General features: G+C 60.4%; 1 protein-coding gene across 1 annotated transcript in view; it reads right to left on the bottom strand.

Annotated features, from left to right (window-relative positions):
• Positions 1 to 15,542, bottom strand: part of CCDC85C (coiled-coil domain containing 85C) — a 74,809-nt gene that overhangs the window by 16,410 nt on the left and 42,857 nt on the right. The window contains exon 2 of the mRNA XM_032405907.1: positions 2,804 to 2,877. Within this exon, the coding sequence (XP_032261798.1) occupies positions 2,804 to 2,877 (74 nt within the window). The remainder of the gene's footprint in view (positions 1 to 2,803; positions 2,878 to 15,542) is intronic.

Genomic DNA, 15,542 nt, shown 5'->3' on the forward strand with positions numbered 1-15,542 from the left:
TTTTCCAGGTGAGCAGAGTGGTGCCATCTGAGCTGCCCCAGGAATCCAGAAGCAAGTGAGGTGTGAGTTGCCACCAGGAAGCCGAGAGCAGGCCAGGGGGGCCCCTCTCTGTCTCTCTCTCATCTCTCCTGCTTGGCTCAGAACAGTGGTGCCCCCCTCTGCAGCCAGCACCACCGGCCCACCCTCAAGGCCAAGCTCTGGTGACAGCAGGTGGCAGGGACAGCAGGAGTCCCACCCATGACCCCGGAGACATCCCGCCAACGCCAACAGCTCCCGGGTGCTCTTGCGGACTGTAGGTTGAGGGCCAACTCTTTTATTGCAGCCAGGCGCACAATGCACTGCGGGGGCCAAGGCCCCAGCACCACGGGGCTGCCCCCTTCTTGGGATGCTGGGTGTGGACCTAACACCCGCCCACTGGGAGACCCCGGGCAGAGTCCCGCTGAGGAAGAGACCAGGGAAGGGTCCTGGGTGCCCCAACCCCAGGACCCACACGAGTCCACACGGCTACCATCACAGCAGCTTGGCTTCGCGAGGCTTCGTTCATTCAGCGAGAAAGGAAAGTTCTACCAGAGAAATAAGACACTTGGAGCCCTTTGTGCTGGATGCTTAGCTCCCAGTACTTGCCCGCTACTGGCCATAAGCCAGAAAAAAGCTCGTTCTTGTCCCCAAATCCCAGTCTAACCGCCTACAGCCAGCAAGCCTGGATCCCGGCAACGTTCTGCATCCCTCCATCTAATGGACATCTTTGCCAAGCAGGCCCGGCCCAGGCATGGAGGACAGAACCCTACTGCTGCTGCCTCCGGGTCACGGCCCCAGGTCTGACCCCTGGGAGCAGGTCTGAGCAGGCTTGGGGGCGGGGCGCGGGCAGACAGCTGCCATGCCCTGACGCCCAGACACAGGGCCCCTGACAACCTCCCCCTCTGTACGTGTGGGCATGGGGCCAGTGGGCCCAGCTATGGGGGGGCCTCCCTTGTGACACCAGGGGTGCCCCCAGGGAGGAAGGAATAGAAGGGCCGCCCCTCCATGGTGTGCACATTTCCCCCAAGTCCACAGCCAGGTCCACCACTGGGAATTGGGGTGTATTTTCCCAATGGGACAATGTGGCCCGGGACAGCAGGGGCCACGGGGCTGGGGACACGCCTGTCTTTGTGAAAAAGGGGCCACAAGCAATGCCCAGTTGGACCACAGAACAACATGGCAAACAGCATCCTGAATTCGGGGCTTTGGGCGCTCAACCTGCTTCTCCAAGGGAACCATGAAACAAAGAACAGTCGGATAGGGACAGACTCACGAGGCCACTGACCCAAGGCTTCGGGTCCAGATCGTGGTCCTGGCCTTCATTCTGCTGTCCAGTGGCCGCAGCAAGCAGGACAGGTACCTGCTCCAAAGCAAAGGCCCCCAAGCCTTAATGCTGGCCCCCACCACCCCCACTCCTCCTGGCATCACTTCGGCCTCAGCTCCTGCAGCCCAGCCCACACCAGGCCCACATGGAATGTAAGGTGCCCCAGCCCCCAGCCAGATGAGACCCCAGCCCCTCCCTGCACCCCCCCCCAGCCCCGAGGAGCCAAAGGAGCCAGCCTTGTGGCCAAGCCCTTCTGCCACACAGGACCTGAAACCATATAAAGTCACCGAACCAGCCTTGCAATTCGATGCCTGGCTCCACACCTAAACATGGGTGCGGTGGCCTTGGGGGTGTGGAGGAGTCGGGGGTGAACCATGTACTCGGCCCAGTCCTGCTAGGCTGTGGGAACTGCCCACGCAGCCCACGTAGGGGTGAGGCGCAGGACGGCAGTGGTGGGGGCTGTACTCCGTGCCTGGGCCCTGAGCCTCCCAGCAGCCGCCCAGGGGCAGAGAGGGTGCCACGGGCTTCCGAGCAGGACAGTGGCGCCAAGCCTGCTGGTCGCCTAGCAACGGGGCCAGGCAGCTGAGCCCTCCCTGGGGTTGGTTCCCAGAGAAACGCTCTGGGCATTCTGGCTGCCACTTGGCTGGGGGGGGGGGGGGGGGGGGGGGGGGGGGGGGGGGGGGGGAGATCAAGCCCAGGATGGGTATGAGGGAGAGAGAGGCTGGAGGGGTTGGCCAAGCCGGCAGGCCCCCAGGACCCCGTGCAGGGCTGACCACAGCCTCCCATCCCCACCCCACCCGCAGCAGAGAAGGCCCTCGTCCTGACAGTCATGACCCCACCCCGTGCTCCAGCCACACTCAGCAGGAACAGAGCCGCCTGTCCCCCCGTGCTCTGGCTGTTACCCTGCCCGGCCTCCCCCCTGCACTGCCCTCATCCTCCAGCCTCTAACCCGCCATCCCTGTGCTGGCGACGTGCTGGGGATGAGACAGAGCCTCATCTGTCTGTGGGCACCAGCCAGGCCCAGGAGGGCGGAGAGTGCGCCCCAGACGGGAGAGGATCAGCATGGCAGGAGGGGGGAGGTCTCCGTGTGGGTGGGGGCATGCCAGCCCCCTCCCCGGCCTCGATCTGTCTGCCTGAGGGCCAAAGCAGCCCCTTCTTCAGCAACTGTGCATTCCACACCATCTCTGGGACAGGCCCAGGACTGGCCCGAGGAGCTCACAGACCACTGGGGGACATCCCAAAGGCCATGGAGTGAGGATAAGGTCCATGACCCCAAAGTTCCAGGGGCTGCCTCGGATGGCAGTGGGGCAGGTGGGCAGCTATGGGTGTGAGGGGGGAAGGGAGCCCCAGGCAAGCTGGGACACAGGGGGGCGGGGGCTCGGGGGGTCAGGGGCAGGGCTCACGCTGGCCCCCAGAGTGCAGTAGGCACTGCGCCCCGCGGTCCCCCCCCAGCCAGCCTACCTGCGCGAGGGCCTTGTCCCCCTCCAGCAGCCTCACCTTGGTCTCCAGCTGCCTGATGTAGGTGGACGAGGGATCTGTAACGACACAAGTGGGGAGCACGTTAATCGCGGCAGACTCGGTTTCCAGTGAGAGACCCACACCCTGACTGAAGCCTCTGGGCCGGGGTTTCCAGAACCTGCAGAAAGGAGAGGGGTTCCCTTACCACGTGTCCTGTGCCTATTCCCTCAGCCTCTGTCATACTTCGCGTCCAAAAAGTGCTCCCAAACATCCCCGACAGGACCCTCACAGCCAGGGGGCAGCGCACAGCAGGGAATGGGGTCCAGGGAGCCCCCTCCCCAACACTACGGGGAAACTGAGTCTCCTGAGCATACCGAGTCAGCATCCAGGGTTCCTCTGCTCCCCCCTGCCTAACACACAGGAACTTCTAAACAATTCACAGCTGGGGCGGGAGGAGGGGGTACATAATGCAAGTGAGACACCATCATTCTGGAAGGACTCTACTGACGAGAGCAGCCGGGAGCCGGGTACTGGGCCAAGCCAGTGACAAACTCCCCAACCATGCACCCCCAGTTTCGGAATGCAGCAGGGTTTCTGAAATCCACCCTCCCTCACCACACTGACCTGTTTTACAATCACATCAGAAAGGCAGGCAAAATTCCACCACCCGGACTCCCAGAGCCCTGGTCCTGCCTCCCCAGCAGGCTAGAGATCGGCTGGGCCGGCAGAGGAGAAAAGCAAGGACTAAGTCCCTGCAGGCCAGGCTGGGATGAGGGAGACTACCGAGGTGGGAGCCCAGGGCAACAGAGCAGAGGGCCCAGGAGACGGATGTGGACCACAGGGCAGGGAAGGCAAGGGGACCAAACCATCTTGGCAGGTGCGGTCGTGCAGGTGGGCAGTCAGGTCCCCACCTGGATGCACGGGGCACCTCCCTGCCTGGCTGCAGCCACCCGGTAAGGGACAGGCTAGCGCCTCTCATCCACATGAGCACCTCGCCGGCGTTCACATGGCCCAGACACCGGCCTACACGCCACCCACTGGGCCAGCCACCGCTCCCCTACTGCACCCACCTGCCCTCGACAGGACAGAGTCTCCACGGTTCCACCACCAGCCCTTTGGCTCAGAAATCACCACACCTTCAACCAAAGCCACCTCTCTACACTGCAGCCTTGGGAGACGGACCCCACGGGACTTTTAACACACCGGGGTGGGCTAAAAGGGATTGGGTGCTGTCAGAGAACAAGCTGGACGATCATGCATCGGTGGGAAAATGAAGATCTGCCCACCCCAGCACACAGTTGGCATGGCCCATGAGCCCGGCCCCCTGGGGACACGGATGTGGTGCCCCTCCCCCACTGGTGCTCAGCGGGCGGCCCCCTCCCCAGAATGGCCTGCCCTCCCTCCCCTGGGGCTCGGCCTGGGCCTGCCCATCGGCAAGGCCGTTCTCTGAGGCTACCCCAGCTTCCACACACAGGTGCCCCTCTGCCCACTGAGCTGCTCTCCAAGCACAGGGGAAGGACCCTCAGGAGCTCCGCCCACCCAGCCCTGGACCAGGCCCAGGAGCATCAGCCCAGCCGGGGCCGGGAGTGGGGGGGCAGCCGGGCCCACCCACTAGCTGCTGGGGAATTACACAACCAGCTCTTCCAGCCCGAGTCAGCACCAGTCAGCTCTCAGGAATGCCGGCCTTCTAGAGAGGGAGAAGGGCCACTCCCCGCCAGGCCTGGCGCCCTCAGCCTCGGGGATGGCACTGGGGACTACCAGGCAGCTGGGGGGGCCTGCTGCTCCCCACGCCACCTCACCGAGCCCCCAGCTCTGCAGAGCTCCCTTTGACAGCCAGGAAATCAAGGTTCTGAGACATGAAGGGCCTTGTTTGCGGCACAACTCAGGGCAGCAGCGAGGGGGGGCTGGACCCCAGGAGGGTGACCCCAAGGGCCTCCCCACTTGGACCCCGCGTGCGTGCCCGGCGCTGGGCAGATCCCACCTGCCCGGGCGGGGGACCCTGGCCAGCCCGGTGGCCGCGGCTGTACAAAGGCCTTCCTCGCACCCTTCTTCAGCCGGTGGTCACTAGAGTCCATGCCCTGTGCCTGCCCCCTGCCCTCCTGCCTCAGTTCATTCTCAACCAGCCGGGACTGATGGACACTCCCTACATCCCTTCCCACATCACTCCCACGCCAACAGGCCTGACGGCTCAGGGTGTGCCAGGCCCCTCTGGGCATTGGGACGGAGTTGGGGTGCAACCGGGGTTCCCCACCTCTCTGGGTCCTCATGCTGTCAGCAGGAAGGGTTCCCCGGAACACTGACTGGGAAACAGTGGGCAAAAACTACAAAGATCCTCCCAGCTCTCTCATCGTCACACGTTAAGACAAGGAGACCCAAATAACTAGCGGACCCCTGCGTGGTCTGCCCCTGGGTGGGGTCGGTGGGGGAGGGAAGACCCACCACCCACCTGGTGAGGGTCCAGCAGACATCCTCCCCACTTTCCAGATGAGGAGGCCAAGAGGACCAGGGTCCCCCACCTGCGGGCGGGTGAGCTGGGGAGCCCCGGGCCCAGCCTGCCAGACCCTCTCCCCACCATCCCGCTCCCCCTGCGGGTCGGTGCTCAGGACCCCAAGTGCCTGGTTGCTCTGAGCAGAGCTGACAGCACCATGCGGTTGAAAGAAGTTGGCACGGGTCCCAGAAAGAAGACATGGTTCCTGTGCAAGCCTCTCTCTCCGGGACGCTCCGCGACTGCCCAGTCCTCGGGCGCCACGACAAGCCACCCCCCCCCACCGCTCACCGCAGCCCCCACCGTGGGCCCGCGCTGCCAGGCACAGCCCCGAACTCAGGAGAGGACCTGTCACCCGTGCACAGCCAGGCCGTCAGCTCACTCACTGTCATGGGAAGGGGGGCCCCTGCCCCCACCCCCAGTTTCCCGGCATGGGGACAGTTCTAGCTCCCTCTGCCAATTTCTCTGGGGTCAACCGGGAGCTCCCGGCATTTCCTTTCTTGGTCAGACTGCAGTCAGAGTCGTGGAGCGGGATGGAGTCAGCAGATGTGCCCACCAGCCTCAGCACCCTTGGCCCCAGCAGGGTCCGCCACACTCCCCAGGATGGCAGAGAGGACAGCAGAGTGGGTCCAGGGCCAGTGCCAGGAGAAGGGGCAGAGGCAATGCTACGCGGGACAAATGACCCAGCAACAGCCCACCTGCCCACCCACTGCCGTCAGGACCAGACCTCAGGGCCCCCGGGCCGGCTGTCCTCCCTCAGAGGCCACACGTGGACACCGGCCAAGGTGCTGTCCTTGCTCAACCCGCCGGTGTCCGTTTGCCCCAAACTCCAAGCAGCTATAGAGAACAAAGTCCACTTCACACCACCAGGCTTCGGTGGACTTTTCTTTCTAATTTCCAAACAAGAGAGGAGGCCTTGAAATATTTTAAATCACCCGGTACTTCCAATGGAATCTACCCTAAAGAATGAATTCTAATTATAAAGATGGTGTAGCAGCGGCAGCCAGAAATGGAAATAACTATTTGTCCAAGAGAAGCAGAGGAGTATACCCTGTCATTCAAAGGATATTTAGGAAGGATTTCTCTTCTCGACAATAAGGAAAAACCTTCACACGCCGGTGGAAAGCACTGGACACAAAACGAGAAGTAGAACTGCTCTCAACGTTTAAAAATATCTGTGTGTTGAAGTGAATTCCAGAAGGAGGCACGTGGAAATGTTGATGGTGGCGCTGCTCACATGAGGGAACAAGGGAGTTTTTAATTCATTCACACCCCTTCTTGCTAATTTTCAAATAATCTACTTCCAAAATAGGGAAAAAAAATCTTCCGTTTATTTAAAAAAAAAAAAAAAAAGGAGAAAGGATTAAATTATTGCACTGGCACGGCGCCGAGCCACCCACTGACACAACGGAAGCAGAAGGGTGCCCATCAGAGTTCTCCCAGCTCCGGTGCGGGGGCCTTTCCCGAGGCCCGGGGCCAGCCTGAGTCTGCCCACTCCAGTGGATCTGAAGAGGATTTGAGGCTGCCCCCCAGTGTCCTAGAGAAGCCTCCTCTTCTTCTGCCACATTCAACTCCCCAGACCAGGCTCTGCGCGCCTGCCAGGAGCCCAGGAGCCAGACATCACGTCGCCCGTGGGTCAGAGCAGGTGTCCTGCGGCAAGGCAGGGTGGCTGCAAGATGGGCCTTCTCGGGCAGGGGTGGGAGGCCCCGGAGGGCTTGGCTCCCTGGGAGGATGATCCTTCCCAGCAGCCTTGGGCAACTCGTGATCCCGCTGGGCGCCTCTGAGCCCCAGCCTCTCAGAGATGAGCGTGTAATTAAATTAATCCCAGGGTTTGCAGTGGTGAGGAACGGGGCCCCAAGGGAGGTATGCGTCATTTCCCGGCTTGGCTGCTTGCGGGGAAAATGAAGGAGGTAGAGGGACCCCAGGATGGGCCGGCCAATGTGTCCCCTCAGACCTTCCCCAGGCCCCCCCCCCCCCCGGACTAATTCTGGAGGATTCACAATCTAGTTTCCATCTGGGGGGAGGTGGAGGGGGTGGCGGCAAGAGGTCGGGGCCTGCAATATTCTTGCTTTCAAGAGCCAGAATGTCAGCCCTAGCTTCGGCCTCCTTGAGGATCCTGTGTTCCCCGGGGAGGGTGGAGGGCTCTGCAGCCCGAGGATGGGAGGGACTCACGGAGCCCGCGGGTCTGCAAGCTCCCCTCACAGGTGCAGACCACCAGTCTACCCTCCCTTCTCAGAGGCTGAGTCTGGGGCCGGGTCACATCTCCCCCAGCCTGACAGCCTCCCCAGGTAGGCAGTGTGGCCTCAGCCTCACTGTTCGTCCAAATGGTAAGAATGTGGGAGCCAGAGGAGGTCACATCCAATCAGCCCTAGAAACCCTCCTCACCAACTCTGCACTAGGCAAAAGGAAAAGCCTTTTCGCTCAGGAAAAGCCTGAAGACCTAACAGGAACGCATCCTGCCGGCGGGTCAGTTCCCTATCCTACAAGCTCCCACCAGCAGCAGGTACTCAGCCTGAAACACAGCACCCACACCCCACACAGAACACCCTGACGAGGGACTGCCAAAGACACAGAAGGCAGAGCATCCCGGGTGCAAAGAGCAAGTGCTGCTCAGAATGTCCCTCAGCAGCAATGGCCGGCCACACCAGGAGCTCACATATTAGCCGGGGTGAGGCAGGGGATTCAAGGACACGCGGGGTGTGGGGGTGACCCTGGGAAGCCCAGGTAGGGGAGTGGGAGGTGAGGCGGGGAAGAGAAGGAGCGGATGAAAGCAATTTCAGTCTGCTGGGGGGCTCCGGGGGGCTCGGAGTTAGCCCACCTGCCCCAGGGCTCACTAGGGGGGCTGCTCGTGGGGGACAGAGGTGAAGCCCCAGCACGGCCCCGCTGGGGAGTGCACAGGAAGGGCTCCCAGGCAGAGGCGGGTACCGGCAAGGTGGCGCGGGCAGTGGACACAGAAGCAGGAAGTGCCACGGGGATCTGCACAGAGCGCCAATCGTGCTGTCACCGCTTAGGAGAAAATACGAGCCCCTCCCCCCAGAGGAAGCAGTGGGGGCTGGAAGCGGGGGTTGCACGATGACGCACAGTGACACACAGGGCCTGACAAACCAGCTGCGTCCCCTTCCAAGCCTCCGGCCTCCTCCCGCTGAGCGGGGCTGCCCACAAGGTCTTGGGGACAGGAGCTTTGTGGCAGGTCATTAGCAGGAGACCCAGGCGCACCCCGCCCCAGGCCTCCTCCGTGGGGGTGGCTGACGTTTCCACACTACCACTCGGGGGATTCAATTCTCTCCTCCTTCCACTTCGTTAAGAGGGGTCGGCACCAGGGCCGGCGGCTCCATCCATCGGGGCAGAAGGGCCTCATCAAACAGAAGCTCCCTCATCATTCCAGGCTTCCATCTCTGCCCCCAGCGGATGGACGCGGCTCCTGAGAGCATGTGCTTCCCCGTAAGCTGGTTTCGCCGCTTCTCTCTCCAGAGGCCTTGCCTTCCCTCTGGCTCAGTGGCTCAGTGCAGCCCTGGGCTCTAGAGAAGCAGCAAAGACCACACTTCCTGCGGGACCCGGTCCTGCTGGCCCATGCTCAGTCCCCAAGTGGCTTCTGTCCCCCCACCCTGCCCACAGGCCAGGCTCAGCAGGTCTTCGAGCCGCCCGCTCAGCTGCCCTCACCCTTGACACAGGGCACTTTTAGGTGTCCCTCGACAAGGCCCCAGACACTGATCCAGCAGAAGCTGGAAATGGTCCATCTCCTTAAAGGACTTGGAGCATGTTCTAACCCCAAGCCCACCTACTCCCTGGACCCTGGGCCTCTGCTGGGCATCCTGTGCTGGACAGAAGCCCCTGGAATGCTGAAGGCTCCTGACGCAGGTGAGGAGGCACGAGAAGCTGCTTCCGACCCCAGTGCAGTACACTCACTCTGCCCCTCCCAGGGACTCTGCCAGGAGGGTGGCAGAAAGCCTGGCCTATAGAGGAGAAGGATGCTCGCAGAGTGAATGGGTCTGCCCAAGCTCACAGAGCCAGGCACCAGCAGGGCCAGCAGCCACACCTGCTTGTCCAAGGGCATGGCCCCCCTCTGTGAGGGTCCCTCCGCCTAACGAAGGAGCTGCGGGAATAACCGCATTTGCTGAAGGGCAAAGAGTGAAGAAGTACAGCCTGGGGGAGGGGGCAGAGGGCAAGGATGTGCTGACAGGGAGAAATCAGGGGCTCCTTCCTGCAGGAGGCAGCATCTGAGCTGACCCTTGAAGAGCAAGCAGGACTCTGACAGGCAGATCAGCGCAGTGGGGATGGAAGGCAAGTCTGAGCAGGGCACAGCGTGAGCAAAGCCACAGAGGTGGGACAGTGGCAGGCAGGCTCAGGAGCATCTGAGCCGATGCCCATCAGCATCTGCTTCCTGGCACACACTGCGGCTCCGGGAGGTGCGGGCTAAATGTGAGACACGTATTATTTATGGATGAGGACGAGAGGGCTGAGGGAAGCGTATCAGGGGAACATCAGGTTCCCGTGAGGACACCTCCCAGGGGCGGCCACACTGAGCCAGGGAGGCTGGGAGGGCTGGGCACCTTGGCCCCTGCTGCCCCCTCCTCTGCTCGGCCGCCCACCTGAGCGTGTAGAGGGGCCCGGGCCAAGGCAGCCGGCCACAAGCTCAGCAACGACTTCCAGAGCCCTGGATGTAGGGCAGAGTTCTCACGCCCACGCAGGGCACTGAGAAGGGAGGTAACCTGTTCTCCCACTGGCCACACAAATTTTACTGACCATCTACTAGGTGCCAGTAGGCATCTAGCAAAAACCCCAACCGTCACCCCATGTAATCCTCACACCAAGCTGATGAGAGAGGCCCTGTTATTACTATCCCTGTTGAGTGAAGAGGAGCCTGAGCCTCAGAGAGCTTAAGTATCAAGCCCCAAGTCACACAGTGAAAACAATCGCCCAGCAGCCTCTGGGCCAAGAGGCTGGCACCCGGCCCCTCCCCTGATTCCACCTCCCAACCAAGACAGGAGGGATCACGGAAACCTTAAATCCCGCCCCACCAACTCAAGAGATGAAATGGAATGGCCAAACAGAAGCCCCACCCTCTCCATCCACAGAAGAAAGAAAATTAACTGGCACTGAGAAAACCAAAGTTGTATTAATGAAAACTGGAATCTCTCCATGCTTGCCACTCAGCCTCTCCTGAGACCCATGGCCATCCCCTGGCTACCTATCTGCCCCTTTGTGTGCTTCATGCAAAGCTCCGGAGGCCCCGGTGGATCAGCACCCTGCTTAGGGGTGCCTCGCATTTAATTCCAGGGAAAACCACAAGGCCCCCCCATACTGCAATCTCAAGGGGGCTGTGTTCAACTTAGCTGATTGAGAACAGGCCCAGTTTGGATCTGCCTGGTAGCCTCTGGTGTTCTCAGCCCAAACACTCAACCTCATTTCTCCGTCTGGTGCTTGAGAAACCTGGCAATTCCAACTGAAACTGTGCCATTGTTTCCAGCCAGAGGAGAAAAGGGGAAAAAGAATTCCCTTCCTGTTAATTTCATGCCCAGAAACTAACAGGGCACTTTCACAGTCTCCTCCCCCAGCAACCCGGATTTCACTCTGAATGATTGGAAATTACTGATAGAGGCAAAGAACGGAAGTCTACCAGCCTGCCTGGCAGGGTCACCTAGCCACACCGAGGTCAAGTCACACCTGGCCCAGTGGCTCTCAGCATGGCTCCGTCTACACTCCCTGGGGACTTCTTAACATCTGATCTCCTCCCCCATGAGACCAACGATATTAGACTCCAGGGGAGGCGCCTGGATGTCCATATGCATTTTAGATGCCCTCCGGGTGATTCTAACACACATGCAAGGCTGGGAACCCCATATTTACTGAGCCCCAAAATCTATGCACCAAGCCCCTCAGTAGCAAGAAAGGGAGACATAAACTAGTTTCAGGAAGGAAGGCTTTTGTTTTTATCATTCGATGTCAAGCAGATGTCTACTGAGTGCCAGGCCCTGTGTGATGGGGCCAACTGTCCTTCAAAGGAGGCAGGAACAGTGGGGAGGCATTGGTGGGGGAAGGACACCAGGGGACTCCAGCCACGTGCAGACATGACGTGTGGCCAATGGGGCCAGCTTAGGAAACTGGGAAAATCTAGGTGTGGCAGGGTCATCAGACCCAGGGGATCCCTGTTCCCAGACACAGGGGGTCCCTGTTCCCAGACACAGGGGGGCCGGAGGTGAGGCGGGAGGTCTGGTCTCGGCAAGCACTTCACCCTATGCGTGACAAGCAACGGCGGGGCTCCAAGGGTCCGGAGCAAGAGAAGGTGCAGGGCTCCAGGCGGTTACCTCGGGCAGCAGCGTCACATCTGGTCAGTGCTTCACTGGTTCAGTGAAAACAAGAATTATCACGAGCCACGTGGTGGGATTGCAGGATGGTGGGAGTCCAGAGAGCTCCGTGTGGAATAGACTCCATGGAAAGACGCCAAAGCCAAGTGGTGGGGGGGGGGGCGGGGGGGAGAAGGGGACAGACGGGAACCAGAGAAGCTCGCACGCCTGCCATGTGGCCCACGTCAGGGAGAGACAGAGTGTTTCATTAGCAGATCTGCAGCAACTGCCTGGCCGCTCTCTAGAACAAAATTTGATCCCAACCTCACACCACACACAGAAAGCAGTTCCAACAGGGTCAGAAGAGTTCTACATGAAAGAACAAATTTAAAATTGGGGCCTTTCTGACACATGCTACAACATGTGGAATGACGCTACAGGGAAGAAGCCGATCGTAAAAGACCACATACTGTAGGACTCCACATATATGAAATGTCCAGAACAGGCAAAGGCAGAGACAGAGGGTCGATCGGTGGTGCCAGGGGCCATGCGGAAAGAGGACTGGGGAATGACGACGAGCGAGTACAGCCTCTTCCTGGGATGATGATACTGCTCTGGAATCAGTTTTGATGGCTGTGCAACTCTGTGAAATACCCAACAACTCTGAGTTGTACACTGTCCTATACACACATATAAACCATGTGAACCTGGTCTCAGTGCAGCAGTTACTAAAAAGAACAACTTCCGCTTCCAGGTAAAAAGGCTTTCTCAATCAAGACACAAAAAGAACAAACCATCAAGGGAAAGGTTGTCAAGGCTGTGTGAGGATTACAGCCCCGCCCAACAGTGGACGGCGGATCCGTGGGCACCATTAGGAGAACGGCTGCCGTCCGGGAAGGGCTGTGCGCAAGTCCGGCCCAGAGCGGACAGAGGGTCGCACGGAATACACACTGAACTGCTACAAATCAGTAAGGAAATACGTGAGGACTCCACGGAAGGTGAGTCACAGGCGGAAATGTGCCAGAGGATGCCTGACTGCGGGCGTCACCAGGGAAATGCAAATGAAGACAAGAAGACAGCAGAGCGTCACATGGGAACTTGGCGATGGCGAGCGCTGAAGAACCCAGGGACGCAGGGTGCCCACCGGCGCAGCAGATCGGAGCGCAGCCTGGCGTGGCTCCCTGCTCTAGAAGACGCACGCGCCCCCGAGGAAGCCCAGCACAGGTGCGGGAGGAGACGGAACGAGAGCGCATCCCCAGCACCTGCTGGGGCAGCGAAAAACTGGAAACCCCCTAAATGTCTTCCTGGAAAACAGGATAAACTGGTTTCAACCAACAACAAAACAGCAGAGGCAGAAACAAAAGAGCTAGAGGTATGAACGAGGACAGGTCTCAAAAAAACAGGGGGCAAGTAGCTGAGGGACACGTGTAGAGAGGACATCGTTCCTGCAAAGTCTCATCATCACACATCCTTCATGGATCTGTGACCGACAAGAGAAGTAAAAAGCTCTGCAGGAGAATGATGGGCCCTGAATTCCAGGCTGAGGGTCTCTCGGGGTGCGGGGGGGGGGGGACACACACGCGCACCTCGTCTCCACCTGTTAACACTTTATTTCTTGAAAGAAAAGGCTCTGGAGCTAACATGCATTCTTGCTGACAATCTGACAAAGGCAGGCAGTGGAATAAACAGCTGTCTCATTATTGTCCAAGCTTGTTGCTTTTTATAGAATTCCTAACAAAAAAAAATAATGCTTTTTAAGTAAAAGGAAAAAAGTCAGGGCAGCACAACAGACCCTCCAGGAGAGACACTGCAAACCCCTGATGTCAGCACACCCCCTCCCTGGCTCCCGGTGACCAGGCTGCTTCCGGAAGACCCCCAAACACCCCTGGCCACGGGCTCCTTGAGGGCCACTCCCACCCCATGGGAGCAGTCCAACCTCGGCAAGTCAGGAGCCCACGGGGAGGGGAGGGGTCCACAGGATGGAGAGGCTGACGGGCGGAAGTCACCCTCCTGCACATAGTTAGGGGACAAGAGCAGACCCCTTTGCCCCACCTGCTCTGTGGCCTTGGACAAGCCCCTTCCTATTAGGCCCCTGAGAAATGGGGGCGAGAGTCCCAAATGACCCAGGGGGCAGCTCTCAGGGCAGGACAGGGGCGAAGCGACTCAGAACCCCTGCAAGACAGCGTCCCTGCAATTAGGTGGGGCGGTGAGGACCCGCCCAGTCAAGAATGACGCACACTTGGCATGGGGACAGCAAACCGCATTTCCCAGCTCACATAAAACCCCCAGCAGGATGAAGACTGACCGAAGGATCACCGGCTTGAAGGCGCCACCACTCCCCCCACCAAGTCCTGGGGAGGTGGTGCTCCTCCAGCGGCCGGAGGGCCCTACCCCTTCCGAGCCCAGGGCGTGTCGCAAAGGGAAAGAACTAGGCCAGCCGTGTGCACGTGGCCGCCGCCGCCGCCGAGGGTCCTGCAGGGAGAGGCAGAGTGGTGTGCGGGAGGACCCGGGTCAAGGGTCCCGGCCCCGGCAGCACCGTCCACGTGGCCTCGACTTCCCCATGTGAAGTCACAGGGGACTCGCTGGGGATGAAGATCGAAGCCTGGGCTAGTGACATGTACTCAGCAGACGACCGTCCCCCCCAAAGGTGCCCACACCTGAACCCCGGTCCCAGAGCCTGGGAGGGCGTTCCCCGCTGCGGTCACAGGGCGGTGTGACCACGCAGGGAGGGAAAGCTGGCTGCTGGCTCGGAAGATGGGGAAGGGGCCGCTAGCGAGCAGTGCCTCCTGGAGAAGGCAGGAGAGCAGAGCCTCCCCTCAGGGCCCCGGGGAAGAGCGGAGCCCACTGACGCCCAGACTTCAGCACTGCTGACCTCAGGAACCGAAGACAAGATGCCAACGTGCGGCAGCCACAGGAACCAAGAGGCGGGCCGTGACCTTAGCTGACTCACCTAGGCTCGCAGAGCCTGTGTGTCACTTAAAAATGGGATAAAAACCGAGCTTGGGAGGCTGCCGTGAGGTCTGACCGAGGCAGCAGGTCTGAAAGCTCCTGGCACGGGGCCGGGCGCTCAGTGGGCGCTCAGTAAAACCAGCCCGTCCGCCCCACTGCCCACACGAGGACGGCACGACCTTGATGGGAAGGAGTGGCGAGCCGGGGCTTCCAGGCCGCCAGGATGACCCGCGGGGACAGTGGCGCCACCCGGGCCTGCCACCTCCACGGGCTCACCCAGGCCCGCAGCACCTGCCTCGTTGTCAGATCCAGCGAAGGCTGGCTATCACCACAGACCTTAGGAACTGGAGTGTGAATCCGACTGAGTCATGGCACACTGGTAGGGTATTTGAAGCAAACACGGAGTCCCCTTTGGTTGTAAAGCCAACTGTCCTGCTGGCCGGGCACTTGGTTACCCCTGGCCGCTGAGGACGGGCCGGGGCGGGGACCCTCAGTGGAAGAGTGACCTCCCCTGGCAGAGCCGGAGTCAAAGGTCAGGAGAGGAGGGGGTCAGCTGGGCCTCTGCGTATTCACAGCTGTGTGACCTCGCACTAGGGAATCAACGTCTCTGAGCCTCTGCATCGCCATCTGTAAAGGAAGGAGTGATGTCCCCTCACGGGCTGCCAGGAGGATTCTGGAATACCCAGGCCATGCCACGGCAGCTCAGGAATTTGGAGGGCAGTTGACAATTCTCACTAGTCCCTCCACAGCCTTTCCAATCACAAGCTTGGAGTTCGAATCCCCTCCTGACACTTGAGCAAGGGACTTCCCCTGGGGTCTGGGTGTCACCATCTTAGACGGAGGCCTCGTTCTCAGAGCCATCCTTTGGAGGAAGCCCACACTGGGCGCCCCTCCAGGTGGCACCTGGCGACTCTGTGACTGTGTGCTGAGCACCTGTAGGCAGGCCCCACCTCCCCCGCAACCTGGGACCATGGAGCAGTCTTGTTCCCGTTGCTCCATGAAGCTGTCCCTACTGTCTTCCTGC

The sequence above is a fragment of the Phoca vitulina genome, unplaced genomic scaffold (genome assembly GCF_004348235.1).
Source record: "Phoca vitulina isolate PV1807 unplaced genomic scaffold, GSC_HSeal_1.0 scaffold7, whole genome shotgun sequence".
In the NCBI taxonomy this organism is placed as follows: domain Eukaryota; kingdom Metazoa; phylum Chordata; class Mammalia; order Carnivora; family Phocidae; genus Phoca; species Phoca vitulina.